The sequence below is a fragment of the Elgaria multicarinata genome, chromosome 1, assembly GCF_023053635.1.
Source record: "Elgaria multicarinata webbii isolate HBS135686 ecotype San Diego chromosome 1, rElgMul1.1.pri, whole genome shotgun sequence".
Taxonomy (NCBI): Eukaryota; Metazoa; Chordata; class Lepidosauria; order Squamata; family Anguidae; genus Elgaria; species Elgaria multicarinata.
Genome location: NC_086171.1, coordinates 190,524,589 through 190,543,059, shown reverse-complemented (window position 1 = coordinate 190,543,059; position 18,471 = coordinate 190,524,589). Strand labels below are relative to the sequence as shown.

General features: G+C 45.2%; 1 protein-coding gene across 2 annotated transcripts in view; it reads right to left on the bottom strand.

Moving 5' to 3' along the window:
- The window catches only part of MATN4 (matrilin 4), a 52,594-nt gene that overhangs the window by 3,416 nt on the left and 30,707 nt on the right, over positions 1 to 18,471 (bottom strand). The window contains exons 2-9 of one of the 2 annotated variants that reach the window (XM_063120111.1): positions 15,787 to 15,908; positions 14,178 to 14,747; positions 12,748 to 12,870; positions 12,068 to 12,190; positions 10,789 to 10,911; positions 8,988 to 9,110; positions 5,651 to 6,064; positions 1,263 to 1,415 (exon numbers count right to left, since the gene is read on the bottom strand). In XM_063120111.1, coding sequence (XP_062976181.1) covers positions 1,263 to 1,415; positions 5,651 to 6,064; positions 8,988 to 9,110; positions 10,789 to 10,911; positions 12,068 to 12,190; positions 12,748 to 12,870; positions 14,178 to 14,747; positions 15,787 to 15,862 — 1,705 coding nt within the window. In that variant the 5' untranslated portion in view covers positions 15,863 to 15,908. The remainder of the gene's footprint in view (positions 1 to 1,262; positions 1,416 to 5,650; positions 6,065 to 8,987; positions 9,111 to 10,788; positions 10,912 to 12,067; positions 12,191 to 12,747; positions 12,871 to 14,177; positions 14,748 to 15,786; positions 15,909 to 18,471) is intronic. The other variant, XM_063120120.1, reaches the window with a different exon arrangement.

The following is an 18,471-nucleotide window of genomic DNA, read 5'->3' as shown; positions in this document are numbered from 1 at the left end:
TGAACCCAGGTTCTAGTATTATGGGAGAGGGGGGAAATGTCTCTCTATCAACATTCTCCACACCATGCATGATTTTGTACACTTCTATTATGTCTCCCCTTAGCTTCCTTTTTTCCAAGCTAAGCAATACAGTAGCACAGATGAAAGTCAAAATCTGTAGGAAAGTTGCACATAAATAAAACTGAATGAATTCTAGCAAGCTTCTATTGCCGATAGGCTGTGGGCATTGTGTGTAATCAAGTCCCAGGAAAACAGTTTACATATAGAATCTAGGTATATTTGCCACATCCACCATCACAATTCATTATTAAAAGAAATCTAATACAAGTGATGAGGAAAGACAGACAAATCATTGCAAAATGTTTGGCCACAGGACTGCTTATAATGATGCCTGATTCCTCATTTTAGAAGGATATTAAATTTAGTGCAAAATAATCTGGATACTAAGTGTTAGCTGGGGCAGGACAGAAATCTATGGGGTGATCATGCTTAGAATACTGTGCACAGTTCTGGTCACCACACCTAAAAAAGGGTATTATAGAGCTGGAAAAAAGTGCAGAAAAGGGCAACTAAAATGTTTAAGGGGCTGGAGCATCTCCCCTATGAGGGAAGGTTACATCAACTGGGATTGTTTAGCTTGGAAAATAGGAGACTAAGGGGAGACATGATAGAGGTATACAAAATTATGCATGGTGTGGAGAACGTGGACAGGGAGACATTTTTCTCCCTCTCTCAAAATACTAGAACCTGGGCTCATCCCATGAAACTGATTGGTGGGAGATCCAGGACAAATAAAAGGAAGTACTTCTTCACACAGTGTATGGTTAAATTATGGAACTCACTGCCACAGGATGTGGTGATGGCCACTAATCTGGATGGCTTCAAAAGGAGGTTGGATAAATTCCTGGAGGCAAACGCTATCAATGGCTACTAGCCCTAATGGTTGTGTGCTATCTCCAGTATTCGAGGCAATAAGGCTGTGTGCACCAGTTGTTGGGGAACATGGGTGGGAGGGTGCTGTTGCATCATGTCCTGCTTGTTCATCCCTGACCGATGGCTGGTTGGCCACTGTGAACAGAGTGCTGGATTAGATGGACCCTTGGTCTGATCCAGCATGGTACGTCTTATGTTCTTATGATTTAATATGGAATGAACCATTTACTCATGGGATTGAGTAAATTCAAGTACCTGATGCTGCTGGCATAATAATGAAGTGTTTTGTTGTCCCCTCCCCCACCCCCCCGCTTCCCACCATCACTTACCAGGACAGATGTTGAGTTTGAGATTGTCGACAATATGAGTCATGGTGTTGAAGTCTGCCGAGTATGAGAAGTGCTGTTCCACTGGCTGAGAAGCGATTTCTCTCAGTTCCTCCTCAACAGCTTTTCCAACGCCAACCGCAAACATGACAATCCCTGCATTCCAGCAACATATAATGGATCAAAGTTTAAGTCTCTATAGCAGCCTTCCTCAACCTGGGGCGCTCCAGATGTGTTGGACTGCATCTCCCAGAATGCCCCAGCCAGCTGGCTGGGGCATTCTGGGAGTTGTAGTCCAACACATCTGGAGCGCCCCAGGTTGAGGAAGGCTGCATAGGATACAAGAAGTTCAGTTTGCTGGGATTCTGGCCAGTTGTCTGAACCTCAATCCACAGAGCTATGTAACGGCACTCATACACAGTACAGGAAAACCTTGGTGGCACCATCTTAAATATGGGTGTCAGTCACAAATTATTTATCATTAAGGCTTCAGAGATGACTTTGGGGCTGCAACCAAACCGGTTGCTGGTTTAGAAGGAGAATTAGAATTTCTATGCCCTTATTTTTCAAATCGATGGTAAAAAAGAGACAAAGTCTCAGGATGTTGGAAAAAATATATAGTTTATTCTTTGAAGTAGTCCAACTCATTTTGGCCCTCTACCATGTATTTTGGACCTTCTTCAGGGATTAGGATCTTTTAAAATTGCCTGCAGAGATCTCCTGCAATTCATCTTGGACTTCTCTGCACTTCTCTGCATTTTGTGATGCAGTTCTTGGCTCAAGGACTGTACAAAAATGCATTTAAAATGTGTACTTTTAGATAAAATGTGCCCATAAATGCATATATTGGGAGAAAATGCATTAGAAAATGCATCCAAATTTTCATGTGTGTTTTTAATTGCACATTCATATGGAAACAGGATGGAAAGGAGTCATGAATGAACACAGGCGAAGTTGACAAGGGCCAAAAACTAGACCAAATTGGCCCATTCCTATTGTTGAGGACTCGACTTGAGCTCCCAAGGGGGCCCAATAGCCTATCCTAGCCTTCCTTAACCTAGGCCCTCCAGATGTGTTGGACCACAACTCCCATGAGCCCCAGCCAGCATGGGGATGATGGAAGCTGTAGTCCAACACATCTGGAGGGCCACTGGTTGGCAAAGGCCGACATGCCCTTTAATCTAGACAATTAATTGGAATACCGTACGAGACAATACAGAGCTCTAGACTCACGAGCGCAGGAGTAATAAGTGGCTTAATTAAACATGGTGTGTCTGTCTACTTTGATCTGCCTTATTCCTCCCATCATGCTTATGCCCTTTCCCACCTATGGGGAAGAACAAGACCAGGAAGTCTGAATCCAGATGACTGAAAAAACCAAATAAGCCACAGCTTTGATGAGAAGCAAGAGCTTCTAGACGTAGAACTGACAGAGGAGGAACTCTGCTTCTTTCTCCACCCCCTTCCTCTTTTAAGGTTTAACTGCAAAACCCGGGCTGCCTGTATTCTTCTGGGCAGAGATCAGAAAGTCCAGTGTACCATTGCTTCTCTTCATCTCTAGGAATTCTGTTACTGACTTGAAAGGAGCACAGTGGCCTCATTTTTTCTAGGCACTGTAACGTGAGACTATGCATTTTCCTTTTTGGCAATAACAGGAGGAAACCAGAAAATTCGCTAATTAGCCACAAATTCCTGACACTGCCCAGAAACACAGAGGCAGATCAGTTGGCTGGAATACTCCAGCAAGCTTTTGGTTTGCCTGCCAAATATGGAGGAGTTTTTGTCCATGTTACTTTGCCCAGGCCATTAGAGAAAGGGCTGCCATCCCAGATAGTCTGCCCATGGAGCTGTTTAGAGCCCATCTATAACAACGCAGACCTAAAATTGGTTTGAAGAGTCATTTTCTCCCTCCATGGAACTGTAATTCTGTGCTGAAGGGACTTGGGATCTCTAACAGGCAATTTTCGGGACCTTCACCAAGCTGAAAGTTCCAGGATTCCTTAGGGAACCCATGACAGTTCAGCAGAGATCAATACAATATCAATTTGTAGTGCAGATGTTCAGGGCTGGCCCTACCATTAGGCAAGGTGAGGCAATTGCCTCAGGCAGCAGATGCAAAGTATACAAGGAGAGAGCCATGTGACTTCCAGCCTACTCTGCGCCCAGTAAGTTAGCCTGCTGCCTTCAAGTTCAGTGGAAAACACTGTGCCATCATTAGTGCAGAAGACAGATTCATCTGCCAGTCCAGTCAGCTTTTGTACATGGAATGAGAGGGGGCGCCATTTTGTCTTTCGTTTTACACAGCAAAATGCCTTGGGCTGCCCTGGCATTGTTAATACTAAGCAGATGTGGACGAGATCTGACCTTTCTAAAAAGAAGCTGACAACATGATATCTTAGTGGCAAAGAGAATTGGTTTCAGGTTCAATCCCTGGTATCTCCAGTTAAAAAAAGAATCCGGTAGCTCATGATGTGATAACCCTCTGCTGAATAGAGTATACAATGACCCTGTTCAGACAACACGCTATGCCACTGTGGTTAAACACTTTGAGCTAAACATAATGGCTTAGCATGTTGTATGAACCATGACTTAGCATGTCATATGAACCATTCCTAACCATGGTGGCTACATAACCATGATTTAAACACACTCCCTAACCATTTGCTGCAAAAGGGTTAGTGGCCTAGTGTGTTGTCTGAACATGCCCAATATTGGGTCAGATCAAGGGATGACTCTTCAAATGTTGTTGGGTACGTTTCCCTGACCGTTGGCCAGGCTGGTTGAAGCTGATGGAATCAGACCAACTACATCCGGAGGAACACAGGCTCGTTTAACAAATAAATATTACTTTTCTAGTGTGTTATAATCTGTGAAAGCAATAAATTGGCTAATCATTTACTGAAATTAGTTCCAGCAGTACAGACCACAGCACTGAAAGGTTGCAGCTGCAGTTAAATTAAATAACTTTAACCACTGGCTGGTTGTCGATTAATCAAGCATGCCGTAAAGTAATATCTGAATAAACTGAGTCATACAGCAAAACATGTACAATTAGGGATCAAGGGCTTGAACTGATCAAAACAATTCAGAGAGAAGATGTGTATTTAATACCTCATCTGCAGAACTATGAGTAACAACTAGAAGCCCTTTTCCAGGTGCCCCAGGTGAGGCAAGTGGCAACTAAGGAGAGAGCCTGTTCAGTGGTGGCACCCTGATAGTGGAAACCCTCCCCAGAAAGGCTCACCTGGCGCCTACATTGTTTTCTTTTTGGAAGCAGGGGAAGATATTTTTCTTTTCCCAGTCTTTTTAGACCGGCCCACCTCGCTACCATTGCTGCCACTGTCACCAGGGGATGGAGGGTTGGAAACTGCTACCATGTGGAGGAGAACAGAGAGGACCACAACCTACCACTACTGCACAGGGGGCAAAAAAAGGGAGCATGAGCCATTGCATGGGGAGGGGGAAGAGGGTGTGAGCCATTGGAAAGGGGAGGGAGGAAGCACGTAAGGTACCGCCACCCCCTTCCCCTTTCCAACCTGCCAGCTGCCTCCATCTGCCTTCCCCTCAATACTTTGCTCTGAGGGGTCCTTTGTGTGAGGGAGGCAGCACAGGCGATCTCCAGGGCCACCTCCCTCCCAGGGCCTTGTTCTCATGAAGGACCCCTCAGAATGAGCAAGGCATCAGGTAGGCAGTGCTATAGGGAGCCACCGAGCACTCCCCTGTTGCAGCCGTTGACGCCCCAGAGGAAAGGCCGGAGCAGCTCTCCAGAGCCATCACTATGCCTCACTTTGAGAGGCGGCAGCAGCAGCTTCAGGACCCATGGCCCTCCCGGCACCCTTCCAGATCGGCTGCCTAAGGTAGTGGATTCAGCCCACCTTATGGGAAGGCTGGCCCTCTTTTCAGTCCTTCAGTTTTGTTTTAAATCAGTTGTATTTCTAGGTGTTTACACAGCTCCTGGCTCTTACTCTGTTTTTTTAATTTTGGTTTTATTCTGTTTTAAACTTTTAAAGGTTTTCTATTTTATTATGTTGTATTTTGCATTAATAGGACTTTTAAGGCCCCCATTGGCATGGGGACGGACGAATAGGGACACACAATTTCCGGAGCCTCCGGAAAGTGCACATTTCCTCTTCCACACTAATGGCAGCCACCATTATTGCAGCGAAGGGAAATGCGTACTTCCCAGATGGACGGGGATGCACTTTCCCCCACTGGGTTAGTAGCGGCCACCATTAACGCAACAAGCCAGGGTGGATGGTTGCCCAGCAATCACAAGCCTCAGTGGAGGCTCACATGGGTCGGCTCACAGGGTCAGGTGTCCGCAGCGGCAGGGCAAGCGCTCACCGATTTTGCCCACCCCTAACAGTGACACAATTTTACCACACCCTCACCTGACTCCTTTGCTCTTCTGGCCCACTCTGAGATGTCATCCTGCGAGCGCCCATCGGTGAAGACCAGGCCAATCCTGGGTACGTTCTGGGAAAGAGGCCGGGCCCCTTCCGCCTCAGAGAAGCTATGCTCCAACATGTGCTTGAGGGCCAAGCCGGTCATGGTGCCCTTCTCCATGTACTGCACCCTCTGCACTGCTTTCTTGACATCAGCAGCTGTCGTGTATTTGTTGAGGGGGAATTCTGTGCGCACGCGGCTGGAGTACTGGACCAGCCCCACGCGGGTGCCGTGAGGAGACACATCCATGAAGTCCACAATCTGGTTCACAAACTGCTTCACCACCTCAAAGTTCTGAGGCCGGACGCTCTTGGAGCCGTCAATCACCATCACCAGATCGATGTGCCCAGCTTTGCATTCTATAACACAAGGAGAAAAGGGAAGGTGAAATGAGTGAGACAGCATTGGACTTGCCTTCCAAAAAAAGAAAAGAGTAAAGAAAGACATTATGGAATTTGGACAAAACATTTTCTAATTCCCCAAAGGTCCAGTCGAGGCATCCCCAAGCTTTGAGGTGCCCATCTTCACACATCAGAGAATTTGCTCCCAAGCCTACAAACTTTTTTGCCCCACATATCTCTGGAGATTCCTACCCAGTCCTAACTCCAGAGAACTAATTTGAAGGGGGAGGGTCAAATATAGGCCTCAAGAAGCCAGTTTCTGTCGCTTTACCTGCTGTGTCACCAATGCTCTGGTTCCTCAGCAAACTTGACAGACTGAACTGTGGGTCAAGGAAGCCCACCTAGACTTCATTACTTGCCTGAATGCTCTCAGTTGATACCACAGTCCAGTCAGGACCCACTGTGCGCTAACAATCATGTCAGCTTCTCAGCCTGCGCAACTTGTCCTTGGGAGAAGCTCCTTAACAGACTCACCTGATCACCAGCCCAGCTTAGACCGAAAGTTCTGCCTCTGGTCCTTTGGACCCTTATCCGTCTCTGTGTTTTAGGGCCAAAACAGGCATTACTTTAAATCTGTACCTATCAGTTACCTCGTCTTCTTTTTTCGTTTTTACTAAACAGTAGGTGCAGGGGCCCCAACCCAGATCTAAAACACCCTCCTAACCCCACATGGTAGGGTCCTGATCCAGATATTATTATTATTATTATTATTATTATTATTATTATTATTTATTTATATAGCACCATCGATGTACATGGTGCTGTACAGATAACACAGTAAATAGCAAGACCCTGCCGCATAGGCTTACAATCTAATAAAGTTGTAGTAAACAATAAGGAGGGAAAGAGAATGCAAACAGGCACAGGGAAGTGTAAACAGGCACCGGGAAGGGTGAAGCTAACAGTATAGAGTCAGAACAAACTCAAAGTTTAAAAGCTATAGGGAAAAGAAAAGTTTTTAGCTGTGTTTTAAAAGCTGTGATTGAGTTGGTAGTTCTCAGGTGTTCTGGAAGAGCATTCCAGGCATGAGGGGCAGCAGAGGAAAATGGGCGAAGCCGAGCAAGGGAAGTAGAGACCCTTGGGCAGGCAAGAAGCATGGCATCAGAGGAGCGAAGAGCACGAGCGGGGCAATAGTGTGAGATGAGAGAGGAGAGATAGGCAGGAGCTAGACCGTGAAAAGCTTTGAAGGTCAACAGGAGAAGTTTATATTGGATTCTGGAATGAATTGGGAGCCAATGAAGAGATTTCAGAAGCGGAGTGACATGGTCAGAGCGGCGGGCCAGGAAGATGATCTTAGCGGCAGAGTGGTGGACAGAGACCAGCGGACTGATGTGAGATGAGGGGAGGCCAGAGAGGAGGAGGTTGCAGTAGTCCAACCGAGAGATAACCAGTGCGTGAACGAGAGTCTTGGCAGAAGAGACAGACAAAAATGGTCGAATCCTGGCAATATTATACAGGAAGAAACGACAAGATTTAGCTACTGCCTCGATATGAGGAATAAAGGAGAGCGAGGAATCAAATATAAAGCCAAGGCTACGAGTTTCCTTGACCGGAGTAAGCGTGACATCGTTGACAGTAAGAGAGAATGAGAGATGAGGAGAAGGTTTAGGAGGGAAAACAAGCAGTTCAGTTTTTGCCATATTGAGTTTCAAATGGCGATGAAGCAGCCAGGCTGAGATATCTCCTCCCTGTGCCTGCTCTTGAGAAAATTGGGGAAGGGGAGATGTAGCTGCTAGACACAAATCTAAAGTAATGCCTGTTTGGCTGCTTAGACTATATGGTCTAAGCGCCCAGCTGCCACCTGTCTCCAGGTTTGGCCAAGGTTTGACATGCTGCATACTCTGCACAGCCTGTATTTAACTTATTCTTAAACTGTCTTGTGGTTTACAGAATCTTTGCAGATTGCACACAAAACTCTTTGTTATGACTTCAGATCCTTTGGAATAGGAGGATCAAATAATACTTCCACTCCTTTCATTCTGTCATCAAAACCTCTCTCGCCTCAATGAAGCATGGTTTTATTCCGTCTTCTCCAAGGCCATTGCTACCCCTCACAGCACATCCAGTGTAATAATACCCAGAAAGTTAATGAAACCCTCATCACGTCAGAAGAACATACAAAGAGCCATGCTGGATCAGACCAAGGGTCCATCTAGTCCAGCATTCTGTTCTCCCAATGGCTGACCAACTGCCCATGGGAAACCCACAAGCAGGACATGAGTGCAGCAGCACCCTCCCACCCATGTTCCCCAGCAACAGGAGTACACAGGCATACTGTCTTGGATGCCAGAGGTAGCACATAACCATCAGGGCTAGTAGCCATTGATAGCCTTCTCCCCCAGGAATTTATCCAACCCCTTTTAAGGCCATCCAAATTGGTGGCCATCACACGTCTTGTGGTAGTGAATCCCATCATTCTAACTATGTGCTGTGTGAGAAATCCTTCCTTTCGTCTGTCCTGAATCTCCCACCAATCGGCTTCATGGGAAAACCCGGAGTTCTAGTATTTTGAAAGAGGGATAAAAGTGTCTCCCTATCCACATTCTCCACACTATGCATAACTTTGTATACCTCTATCATGTCTCCCCTTACCCTCCTTTTTACAAGCTAAACAATCCCAGCTGTTGTAACCCTCCCTGATAGGAGAGATGCCCCAGCCCCTTGACCATTTCAGTTGCCCTTTGTCCATGAGTGCAGTTAAAATACACCAGGAACTATGATGGGTCAGGATCAAAACATCAGCATTACCAGTCTTACGTTCCTTTGAAGTCATGTTTGTGGCTACGGTTACATGAGATGTCCTGGCCGGGAATAGTTCCAGGTATATTAAGGAGTCATGCATCAAGGGCATTCTATACCAGGTCTGGCCACTGATACTCACTGTTACATGTCTTCTTATCTGCCTGTAGCTGCTGACCCTCTGGGCAAACACAGTGGTAAGAGCCTGTGGTGCTGACACATTTAAATTCACATCCATGCTCTACACTGTTGCAGAGGTCACTGGCTGAAACACAAGTCACAGGAATGATTTCAGCTATGTTATATAACGCACATTATGCTGTGTCAGGCAGAGAGCAATTAGGGCCATGCGGTGAAGAAGACTTGGCTCTCTGAAAACCGTTCAATCAACAGTGAATAAGCACATTTTAAACCTAGGGTGACCATATGAAAAGGAGGACAGGGCTCCTGTATCTTTAACAGTTGTATTGAAAAGGAATTTCAGCAGGTGTCATTTGTATATATGGAGAACCTGGTGAAATTTCCTTTTCATCACAACAGTTAAAGCTGCAGGTGCCCTGCCTTATTTTAAATCTGGTCACTCTAGTATAGCTCCTGTACTTTAACCGTTGTGATGAAGAGGGAATTTCACCAGGTTCTCCATATGTACAAATGACACCTGCTGAAATTCCCTTTTCTATGCAACTGTTAAAGATACAGGAGCCCTGTCTTCCATTTCATATTGTCACCCTACTAAACCTCTAAAGAAATATCACTTTAAACATATTTATAATGGTACACTCATGCTAGTGCATCTAGAGCCAATAGTGAAATATCCCATTCCTTATGTAAAGGATGATAAAAGGAGGACAAACCAGCCTCATCACTTGTACAGGTTGTGGGGAGGGGTGAATATTTTTTATTGCAAAATGAATGTATTACAAACAAAGAGAACATTTCTCATACATCAGACAGGATAATCTTCAAAAGAGAGAAAAGTATAAAAAAGGAAGAAAGCAGCAGTATCATAAATGTTACATTCATAAAATCCAAAATGGAATTTGACATTGAAAGCTTACAACACTATCCTAAGCACATTTACTCAACAATAAGGCCCACTGTGTTCAATAAGACTTACTCTCTGATAAAGGTAAATAGTACTTATTCACTTATCCATTATAGAATTAACTACTGAGGTCCAGTCTGGAATTACATTGTGATCATTAGTTACAGAAAATTGAAGAGCTGTTAATTTGGCAACAGTACATTGATTGGATGACCCGGTTTGCACATTGTCAACAATCTACAGTTTGATAACTATGGGCTGTAGGAAATGTAGCAGGAGCAAGCGTGCATTCTGGTTCCATATGCATTTAAACTCTGGGTTGTTTGTCACAAAAAAACCCTCAGATTCCCAGGTTCAGACATCATGATACGCTACCAAGGGAAAGAACATCCCTGGGCTGTTTATCACAGCTGGAGTGCAGAAACCAGCATGCATGCTCTCAGTGCATTTTCAACAACCCACAGTTAACAAACCATAGGTTGTTGATGACATATGAACTGTATCTTATTTTGGAACACCCCAGCTTAGTTTTAAAACAGTGATCTGGCAAGCCAAGGCCCAAAACAGACATTTATTTAAATCTGTGTCTATAAGCTGCATCTTTCCCCACCATTTTTACTCTAGAGTAGGTGCTGGGGGCCAAATTTGGAGTGGTACCCTAGAATAGGGAGGGGAGCTTTTAAGATCCAGAGCTGTCCTTCTGCACCTACTCTAGAGTAAAAATGAAGTGGGGAAAGATGTAGCTGCTAGGCGGATATGTAACGAAATGTCTGTTTTGGACCCCTAGCTATTAAGCAAACGCAGCTATTGCTCTCAATGATTTAGCCCACCTGCTTGTGTGTGTGTCACTAATGTGCAATTGCAACTTGCATCACAGCCACACACATACAATACTTACCCCGACACGCCTTGCCATCAGCCTGCAGCGTGTAGCCATCACGACACCGGCAATAGAATCCATTGAGGATGTTAACGCATTCATGCTGGCAACTGTGATTGCCAAAGTTGCAAAAATTGATCACTGAATGGAAGAGATACCAAGAAATGGTTTGCAAAGGCCACATTTTTGGAGATCAGCACACCTGAGAGGGAGCCATCCACTGCCCAATGAGAGACCGAGCAGGTGAGTGAGCCTGTAAGGGACTGTGGCTGTTACTCGTTGCCATCTTCACTTGGGGGTTGACTTGATGTCACTTTTGCCCCCGGGATGGCTCCAAATCCGCACTGTGTGGAAGATTGGAAACCACCCCGGGGCAAAGACGTGAAGCTGCGTGGCTGAAAAGTCAGGGACTTACCTCGACTTTTCCAGCCAGAGCGAAGTCAGCCCAGCCCTTAAGCCACTCTGTCCTTGCTCGGAGCCATTCAGGGGGCATTCCTGGGTGGAAGGCGACCGCCTATGGGTCGCCAGAAGTTGTGGGAGGGGGTGGGTCCAGTGAGCCTAACGGCCACCAGAAAGCCCGCGCTCCCTCCACTCATTAGGACAACTTGCCACCACCATTGCACCAGGTATAGCACGAGGTTTAGCAGCGGAGCAGCGCTAACCCAGTGCTGTGAAGACTGTTGCCCCCTTGATCAACCCCTAAAGAAGGGATGCACCTGGATGTCAAATCTGGCTGGCTTGGGATCCCAATACAACCTTCCAGGTTCCCCAGATGGCCACAAACCCATCCCCTTGTCTCACACTCATTTCTATCAATCGTTTGGTGGCTTCCCAGATTTTGTGCGGTCCTGACACACACGCACACATCATTCTAAAAGGTTGAAATGCCTCTCCTGAGGCCTAGTGACTGACACTAAGAGCTTTATGCTGATATATGCTGACATTTTAGCCCTGCCCCTTTTGCCTTTGGCCCCGCCCACCACCAGAATACACCCCCTGGAGAGCAGCTCCCAAGTTCATCCCTTGGGCTGAAAGAGGTTCAACAGCTGTGCCCTAAAGCAATGCTGTATTTGGATTCCTCTCCCCCAGGCTTTTTTTTTTTAAAAAAAAATAGAAATAGCAGCATAACTATCCTCCACCCTGCCCCAATCTGGGTCAGGGCTGAAGTGTGCAAGGTGCAGGTGAGCTTCCTCCCCCATGCCATTGTCCTGCTGAAAATCCCCTCCCCACCCCAAAGCTGCTATTCCCCTCCCCCTCAAGATGCCATGCAGTGGTAGACATTGCAGGGGTTACTTACTGCTGCACGACTTCTTGTCCTGGTTGAGTTGATAGCCTGTCCGGCAGCGGCAAGTGTAGGACCCATGGGAACTGACACATTGGTGCTCACAGCCATGTCTCCCATCAGCACATGCATCAATGACTGCAGAAGTAGAAGAAGACACGTTGTCTGGGCCTTCAAACAAAGGCTGGAAGGTAAGTTCTTGTACACGCTGGCACTGGCAACAGGGAACTCAGGCGCGGCTATTCACAGTGGCAGGAAGCCACAGCTAGCTTCAGCTCTGGAACCAGTCCAGCTAAGTAACACATGTGTTTTCAAGTGCCACATTCACACTTTATTTCTACCCTATCCAGAAATGTATATGTAGGGGTCTATTATTTACCATTTCTGAGTCTCCTTCCTCCCAGGCACTGATTTCTTTCCGCACAGAGTAATACAGTACAGGCTAACAAATACCACATTGTTTCCCACATTGGCACATGTTCGGCATGGACCCAGATTACATAGATGCTTCATTGTTGAATCTCACGACTTGGTTCCAACTCAGCAATGTTGTCTAATTGATGCCATCCAGTGTGCAGTTTACATTGTTAAACCTAAGCTCAGGAACAAGGGATCATTTTTTTTATCTATGTAGACAGCTCTAATAACTGTTTGACCAAGACCACATGTTAAACGAGTAGTTTCGTTCCGCTTACCGGAGCATGTCTTTCCATCGGCGTTCAGCTTGTATCCTGGTTTACACTGACAATAAAAAGAGCTTGGGATACTGACACAAGTGTGCTGGCAGCCGTGGTCCATTTCGGTGCACATATCGACACCTGGAAGATGCAAGATGGCACATTGTAACCTTAATAATAATAATTTATTATTTCTTACCCGCCTCTCCGATTGGATAGAGGCATGGAACAATAGCAAGCATAAAATACATAAAATACTGATTAAAAACATAGTATACACTGATAAAAGAAATTCCTAAAATTCCACTAGATAGGCCTGCCGGAAGAAATCAGTCTTGATAGCTTTCTTGAATGCTAAAAGACTGTCAAGCTGACGAGTCTCCTCCAGCAGGCTATTCCACAGTCTGGGAGCAGCAGAAGAGTAATGGTTGTCAGCCTAGTCTTTGCTGACTGAAGTAAATTCTTCCCAGAGGACTTGAGTGTGCGGGGTGGATTGTACGGGAGAAGGCCCTCAATGTAACCCTCAATGCTGGGAGCTGTAGGACAGTTTTCAGTCTAAACATGCATAGGATTGCACTCTTGTAATAATAATAATAATAATAATAATAATAATAATAATAATAATAATAATAATAATTGGCCAGCAAGTGCACATTATGCCAATACTTTTCCAGCTGCAAAGGCTGCCAATCTGTGTCTGGGCCTGATTCAAAGTGCTGGTATTAACATCCAGTGCTTTAAACAGCTTGGGGACAGGTTATCTGAAGGATCGCCTCCTCCCATATGTACCTGCCTAGACACTAGCATCATCTTCAGTGGTCAATCTCCAGGAGCTCCAGCCAAAGGAAGCGAGGAAGGTGGCTATCAGGAAAAGGGCTTTTTCTGCTGTGGCCCCACGGCTGTGGAGTGAGCTCCCTTGAGAGGTTCGCCTGACACCTACATTGTACTCCTTTCGGCACCGGGTGTAGAGCTTTTATATTTCCCCAAGATTTTAGCAAACCAGTGTTTTAGCTCAGCTATTTTAAATCTCTACATTGCTGTTCAGTTTTATTCTGGTTGTACTTTTATATTGTGGGTTTACGCTTCCATGTTTTATATTTTATGCTGTACCTCGTGTTTTTAATGTTTGTGAATCACCCAGAGAGCTTTGGTTACTGGGCAGTATATAAATTAAATAAATAAATAAATAAATAAATAAATTTCAATGTTTGGGAGCCTTCATGCACATGAAGTAACAGAATCAGAGTAAATGGAGCAAAAACCACTAAGGACATAGGCCTGGTCTAGCCATGGCCTTAGGCCCAGTGCTGATGGAGGTTTTCAAAAAATAAATAAGCTAAAGGGAGGGACATGTCACCCCATCTCTTCCCTCCCACTCTGATTTCACATCGAAAGACTTCTTAAAGCTCATCACTGGCCATGGGAGGTGACTTTACCCCATCACTCACCACACAACTTATCCTGGAACTGTTTGCCAAACTGTTCGATGAGGTCAAAGGATTCCACCAAGAACACGTGCTCCTCCAGAGGGGGTGACGCCATGGCCCGCAAGGAGTTCATGTCCGCCCGCTGCACGCCCACAGCATATATTTCAATGCCAGCCGCTCGCGCCTGAGCCGCCACATCGGTCACGCGGTCCTGGGGCCGCCCGTCGGTGACAATCACGGCCACTCGCGGGATCTTCTTGTGAAGCGGCCGCACCCCCTCCTGTGTGGTGAAGGCCACGTTCATGGCATACTGGATGGCCAGTCCCGTCATTGTTCCTTGAGCCAATGGGATGATGCTGTTGATGGCCTTCTCCATTTCAGCCCGGCTGAAGAAGGACTTGAGGGAGAAGACATTCTGAACCTGGCTGGAATACTGGATTACCCCGACCCGCGTAGCGTTAGGCCCAATATCCAGATTTTGAATGATGTCGATCATGAAGCGCCGCATGGTCTCAAACTCGAAGGGACGGACGCTGCGTGAGCTGTCGATCACAAAGACGATGTCCAGGGGACCGGTCTTACACTTAGTGGCTGGAGAAGGAAAATGGAAAGACCCTGGTTAACCATCTTTTATCTCTTGAAATGGGCTCCATGTTCATTACTTATTTTAAAAGATTTCTATCTCACTCACTACTACCACTCAGGTTAGCTTAACATATATTTAAGGCAACAATACAAATTAATAAACATTTTAAAACCCAAAATCAGAATTTGAAGACGGGTTGTGGCAGATAAAATAAGCTTAAAACGAAGTCTCAGTACAATATACTTATTTGTACGCCGCCCTGAGATCCTTGAGATATAGGGTGGGATATAAATGTTTTAATAAAATACATAAATAAATAAGACGGTAGGTCAAATGCCCTTCCCCTCCCCCACGTAACCCTCCACTCCAGCAAGAGGCACCATTTACACCCTGGGATTTTTGCATGACATTCTTATTTTTAAAATATAAAATAAAATCCAAATATAAAGAAGAGTAAAGCCAGGTGTGTTGCTGTGTAGCATGTGAAGCAGTCCAGAGATAAGAGAGCGAAGGATTTGGTTTCTTGCAACTGAATTGAATTGCATTATCCTCCACATTCCTTCTCTCCATGGCGAGAAGCCTACCTTAGACACTCAGGGATTCACCTGAACTAAAAGTAAATAAGGATCTTCCTTTTGAAATAGATGACTGCAGTTTTCAAAACACACTTTTTATAGGTCATCAGCCACATGTACTATAACTGAGTGCAGGATCTTCCTGCAAAATAACCTTTGATAATGAACACTTTGCTCATTCTTTTTTTTTTTTAAAAAAAAAAAAACCTTCAATGACAAATAATAAGAGCTGCTTTTATTACCCAAATGTTACTCCCCCATCCCAATGATGGAGCATTTTTATCCAAATGACCCTGCTGAGTGGGGATGATGGGAGTTGTAGTTCAACACATCGGTAGGTCCTCAGCTTGGGGAAGGTTGATCTGTGTCAATGAGTTCATGGGTTACTCCTTACAACTTTTAATACAGGTTTGATGATTCCATCAGCATTTACTGATAACACTTTATACAACTTTGGTTGGTCATTTACCTAAGAATTTTGGTCGGGCTTCCAAAGCTGTAAAGGCAAGCAAAAGAAAAGGAGCAATATGTAGCAGCTTCATCATTCCGTTTCAAGACGACAGAATCCCAGAAAGAAGTCGAGAGGATTTTCTGAATAAAGAGAGAAGAACCGGTGAGTTTCTGCAATGTGTAATCATGTCTTTGCATTTGATTTTAAGCAGTAAGAGGGCACACCATTCACCATGGACATTTTTGAAGGTTAGTGCTCTAGCTTGCAACTTGAAATAGCAATCTGGATAGGGTGTCCATGTGGAAAGGAGGATGGGGATCCTGCAGCTTTAACTGTTGTGATGAAGAGGGAATTTCACCAGGTGTTGCATGCATTCAAATGTACCTGCCTGGACCCTAAGGTCACCCTCAGGGGTCCTTCTCCGTGAGCCCCTGCCAAAGGAAGTGAGGCAGGTGGCTACCAGGAGGAGGGCCTTCTCTGCTGAGGCACCCCGGCTGTGGAATGAGCTCCCTAAGGAGGTTCGCCTGGCACCTACACTATATTCTTTTAGACGCCAGGTGAAGACCTTTTTATTCTCTCAGCATTTTAACAGTCTATAAATTAATTTTAACTTTGCTGTTTTAAATTTGCATTTTAAATTTGCATTTCTGCACTGCTGCTGATTTTATCCTGGTTGTGCTTTTATATTGTATTTTATATCATGTTTTTATACTGTTAGTTTTATACTTTGAATGGTTTTAATTTTTGTGAACCGCCCAGAGAGCTTCAGTTATTGGGCGGTTTAGAAATGCAATAAATAAATAAATGACACCTGCTGAAATTCCCTTTTCTCTACAACAGTTAAAGATACAGCAGCCCTGTCCAACTTTTCATATGGTCACCCTAGATAATCTGGATCACTTCGTGTGCAACTACAATCAACAGTGCAATCCTAAGGATGTTTAATCAGATGTAAAGCCAATTGCATTCAATAGGTCTTACTTCCTAGTAAGTGTTCTTAGGATTGCAACCTTATGTGCCTGTTTAATGAAACCCCAGCAACAGCTGCTTTTGATGTACCCCAGGCAAAACAGCCTTCACAGATCCACTGTTTGGATCCTTTTGGGAACACAATGTGAGTGTCCACGTCCTTTTGGCAACCTTGCAAAGCCCAACACTACAAGCTCCAAGATACTGCACAAAGTACTCTTACTGCTAGAGCATTTCTCCCCACTTCGTGGTTTAGCAGTACTACAGCTGCTACATTACATTACAGTCCCCCATCATACAGCACAGTAAAAGAACAATCTGGCTTTCAGACATAAATTGGCAGTTGGACAAACCTTATTTCAGCATGTAAACGGGGAACAATTTATTGCAGTCAGGCACGCTTTTTTTTTTGCCCTGCACTAAGCCTCTCACTTATTCCTGATGCCTTTCTGAAGTACTCCGTGCAAGAAGTCCAATGTTATTTCGTGCAAGCAAGTTACCGTTGGTACTATTCAACCAACTGCTAATTTGCTGTTCTGTATACAAATAGCAAAGTGAAGTATATGCTCCAAAACAGCAATCAAGCTATTACTGGGATTAATTTTCTGACTGGAGAATCCAGCTGATGCTCCAAGTTTTCAATTACAGTCTTGCTTGCTTGCTTTTATTCAGAGATAATTTTCTATTCAGAGCGTAGTGTAGCGGCTCTCAGATTGAGGGCATATCTTGACGGGGCGATATCCCAGGGGATTGTCCTTGGATCGTCCCTGTGCATCCACATGATGCACAGGGAATCCCAGGAGCAGGGAGGGATGATCCCTCCCTTTCCCCAGGAAATCACCCTACCCTTCTATCTCAACTTTTCTCAGGATGATCCCAAGACCGCGGGACATGTGGCTGGGCGCATCCTGGTTTCGTCTCGGCTCCTCGTGAGTAACTGCGAGGAGCCAGGAACCGGGCATGGGGCACGGAGCTCCTCAGGAACTCCATGCCCATTGGGGGTGGGGGGGAGTGGGAGTTTTTTTTAAAAAAATACTTACCTTTGCACACAAGCGCTTCCTGCGCTCTTCTTCGATTGAAAAAAAAATGGGGGCCATGACGTCCTCTTCCTCCCAGGATGTCGTAGCCGCGTGTAGACTGAGGGGAAGGCTCTCACGATCATCATATCGCAAGATCATCCCCCTCCCCCCCTCATCTAGCCATGCCCTGAGCTGCAAATCCCAGGTTCAAATCTTACTTCACTTATGAATACCCCAGATGGGCTTATGCAAGTTGCTCTTCTTTCAGCCATCAGGCCCTTTCCCCGTCTACCATCACTGGATACCAACCTACCTTGCAGGAGTACTGAAATTATTATGTGAGGCACTATAGGTACTTTCAACAATCTAACACTCTATGGTAATGCTTAGTATTAGATTCTTTTCCCTGAGATGAGCTTTGCAGGTTTTAATAACTCTCTCTGGGCTCTTAAGATTGTCAACAGATCAGAAATGCGTTGGGTAGGGAGAGATCTGCTCACAGAAACTTAACATGTAGAAATCAAGAGGTAAAGCTTTTCATGATGTGTAAATGAACATTGTCACTGGTTTATTTCTGCAAATCAAGCTACTGTAAAAAAGCACAGCCTAATTAGAAAGTTGGCAACCCCAGCCCTGATCTGTATTTTAATGTGTCAAAGTCACTCAATAAGTCTAAGAGCATCACTATGTTAGGGGGAAATCACATTGCTTACCC